At 56.7% G+C, this 3,134-nt stretch overlaps 1 protein-coding gene across 1 annotated transcript; it reads right to left on the bottom strand.

Annotated features, from left to right (window-relative positions):
* Positions 1-123: 123 nt before the first annotated feature.
* ITPKA (inositol-trisphosphate 3-kinase A) lies at positions 124-2,884 on the bottom strand. Its single transcript, XM_005860267.2, has 6 exons — positions 2,141-2,884; positions 1,838-2,054; positions 1,520-1,724; positions 1,180-1,281; positions 834-905; positions 124-747 (listed from the first exon to the last, which is right to left on the bottom strand). Exons 1-6 carry the CDS (start codon positions 2,277-2,279, stop codon positions 544-546), a joined length of 939 nt encoding a protein of 312 aa, XP_005860329.1. The 5' UTR covers positions 2,280-2,884; the 3' UTR covers positions 124-543.
* Positions 2,885-3,134: the final 250 nt, after the last annotated feature.

The raw sequence follows: 3,134 nt of genomic DNA, 5'->3' as shown, positions 1-3,134 counted from the left end.
CTCTCTCAAATCAATCAATAAATTTTCTTTTTAAAAAGAACTCTTCTCATATCCTCCAGTGATCTGAATGGACCTTAGAGATGCCTGGGAACTGAGAAAGAGGGAACCGGAGGAGGGAGGAGATGAAGTCTGAGTCACCAAAGCTGGTGTCTTTGAGTTTTATTGGGGAGGGGAGTCCATTGTAGTGTGGGAAGGATAGATCAATAGATCTAGTGCCTGTGAAATAAAATTCGTTATCTCACCTCTCTGGAGAAGTACAGAGCCCCCTCAGAATAGCTGGACTCAGGAAGAAGTCCATTGTCACAGTGTACCCCCCACCCCCTAACTTAGTGTCATCGGCTCTGGGACCGCTTGGGTTTGTATGGGGAACAGCCTTGGTGCGTGCAGTGCGTCCCACAGTGGTTGGCACTTGGCCCTACAGGACCCTATGAACCACCCAACCTCTGGGTTTGTCTCTTCCCAGCATGCACAGCGGGGACAAAGCTGCAGGTCCATTTGTGAGACCAGCGGGTCTGTGCGGGGACAGGGGCCTAGTCCCTAGCTTCATCTCTCGGCCAGGCTGGCCAGGATGCTAATGAGATTGTCCAGCCCCAGCAAATAGCCGTCCTCGCGGTTGCCCTCCTCCCAGGGCCTCCGATGGTCCAGGGTCTGGTCGTCAGGGAGGGGCGTGGTCTTGCCGAAGTCGATGAGCCACACACCCGCGCGATGGCTGTGATCGTGTACGAAAAGCAGGGAGCTGCCGATCACCTGCCAAAACCCACAAGGTCAGACCACGGCCCTTCTGGGGAAGCCCTCACAGACCACAGACCAGGAACCTGGCCCTCTCCGCTTACCTCATGCCTCCTAAAGAACTCAGAGACCTCCAAGGTGTCCCGGATCTGCAGCAGGCGGTTCAAATACCTCCGCTGGACAGGGTAGGGGGGAGAGGAGGGCACATTAACGAAACACTGACCGAGCTGCTGCTAACATTAGGGGTCACGACTCATGCTCTGCTTGGTAAATACCGTGGAGGAAAAACAGGCCCTCCCGTGGCGCGCAGGACAGAAGGGAAGAAACATAAAAATTACAACACAGTGTGAGAAAATGCTACGACAGGGGTCACATAGGCGAGGGCACTAGACATGGTGGCCTGGGGGCGTCCCTCGGTTTCAGGCGCAGGTGCCAGGACGCGGCACTCACCAGCACTTCCGCATCCCCTTGCACAAACTCCTGGAAGACTCGGATCACCTGCTCCCGGCTCCGCGTGGTCTTGAAGTCTGTGCTGCAGGATCCGTCGGCTTTCTTAATTAAGGAGGTGGGACAGGAAGCGTCAGGGGCCCGTACCCGCCAGAGGGGGGAGGATCATTAGAGCAGCGGTATCTCCCTGGACGCTGGAAGCCCGAGTCAGCGAGACGCCGGAGGGTGCGTATTCAGGGGGGTGGGGGTGGGGGAGGCCCTGGGAGGTTTGACACCGCGGTGTGGGTGTGGGCTGGGGTGCAGGAGCGGCGGGGCTGTGCAAAGCAAAGCGAGCCCGGCCCACCTTGATGCCCTCGATGCGGAAGCCGAGCGTGGTGCTGGAGCTGATGCCTTCCCGCCATTGCATGTAGCGCGGCTTGGTGACCGCGCGCTGCGCGTGCTCCTCCTCCGTGGGCGCCTCGGGGTCCACGGCCAGCATCTTCTTGTACATGTCCTTCCGCAGCTTGGGTCGTTCGCGGGCTTTGGTCAGCTCCTCTTCCAGGTAAGTCCTACGGAGGCGGAGGCAGCAGCGGGGCTTGAGCGGACTCACCCCAGGACCCGCCGAGCACCGCCCCGCGCCCCCGCCCGACGGTTCCCGCACGGCCAGGCAGAGCTCACGTACCTGATGCCCATCTTGCAGTCAAGCACGCAGGGCCCATCGAAGCCGTCGAGCAGGTCCTGCAACTGCAGGTAGCTCTCGCCATCGCGCTCCACCACGCCATGGAAGGCGGGCACGCAGCCGCGCAGCGCGTCGGCCATCAGCCGCGCCAGGCAGTACCGCTCCGACTCCGAGCTGCGCTTCAGGATCAGCCCGCTGGTGCCCGCCGCCTTGAAGCTCCCTGCAGACGGGCCCCAGTTAACGCTGCCTCGTCCCTCCCTCCCCGGTACGCACCCACCCTCCCCACCCGCGCCCGCCCGTGCTCACCCGTGTGCCCGGCCAGCTGCACCCAGGCGTAGCGCTTCTTGAAAGGGCTGATGACGGGCATGTTCACCATGGTCCGGATCTTCTGCCAGTGGCTTTTCTGAAAGCAACACGGTCGGAGCCCGCAGGTCCAGCATCTCATCCATGCATCAGCCCTCCCTCCTCAGGACGGGGGCTCGGCCAGCCCGCCCCACCGCAAGCAGCTAGGGTCCCCTGATTCATTCATTTGTTCACTCAGGAAACTTTATTGTGCGCCTTCGTGGTGGACATTGAGACACACAGGGTGGTGACAGGTATCCAGCTTCTCAAAGGTGCTGAAAAGAGCCCTGGACTTAGCGTCAGAAGGCTCAGGTCTGAACTACAGTTCTGCCGCTCAAAAGCTGAACTTTGGGGCAGGTTATTAAACTTCTCTGTCGTAGGTTTTTGTGAGCGTGAGAATCAACTGATGACCACCCTTGTTAAAAAAATGCAGGTTCTTGGGTTTACCACAGGGAAATTCTAAGTTTGGGGTAGGACCAAAAACTTGCATGTCTACCAATGTCTCAGGATATTTGGGGGCCTGAGAAACAAGCCTTCGAGCATCAGCTTCTTCATCTGTAAAATGGGGAAATGGCTGCTCTCACTGTGTTGTGAGTAGTAAATGAGGCTTGAAAGTGACAGGCTCTTTCTCCCCTGACCTCATTTCTTGGCATGAAGTAGAAGCTGGACAAATATGGATTGTTTTTAAAAATATATTTTTATTGATTTCAGAGAAGAAGGGAGAGGGAGAGATGGAAACATTAATGAGGAAAATCATTGATCCGCTGCCTCCTGCGCGCCCCCTACTGGGGATGAAGCCCGCAATCCAGGCATGTGACCTGGTTCATAGGTTGATGCTCAAACGCTGAGCTGGACTGGATTGCTTTTTATTTTATTTTTTTAAAATATATTTTATTGATTTTTTACAGAGAGGAAGGGAGAGAGATAGAGAGTTAGAAACATCGATGAGAGAGAAACA

The sequence above is a fragment of the Myotis brandtii genome, unplaced genomic scaffold (assembly GCF_000412655.1).
Source record: "Myotis brandtii unplaced genomic scaffold, ASM41265v1 scaffold133, whole genome shotgun sequence".
Taxonomy (NCBI): domain Eukaryota; kingdom Metazoa; phylum Chordata; class Mammalia; order Chiroptera; family Vespertilionidae; genus Myotis; species Myotis brandtii.
This window is presented reverse-complemented; position numbering and strand designations above follow the sequence as displayed.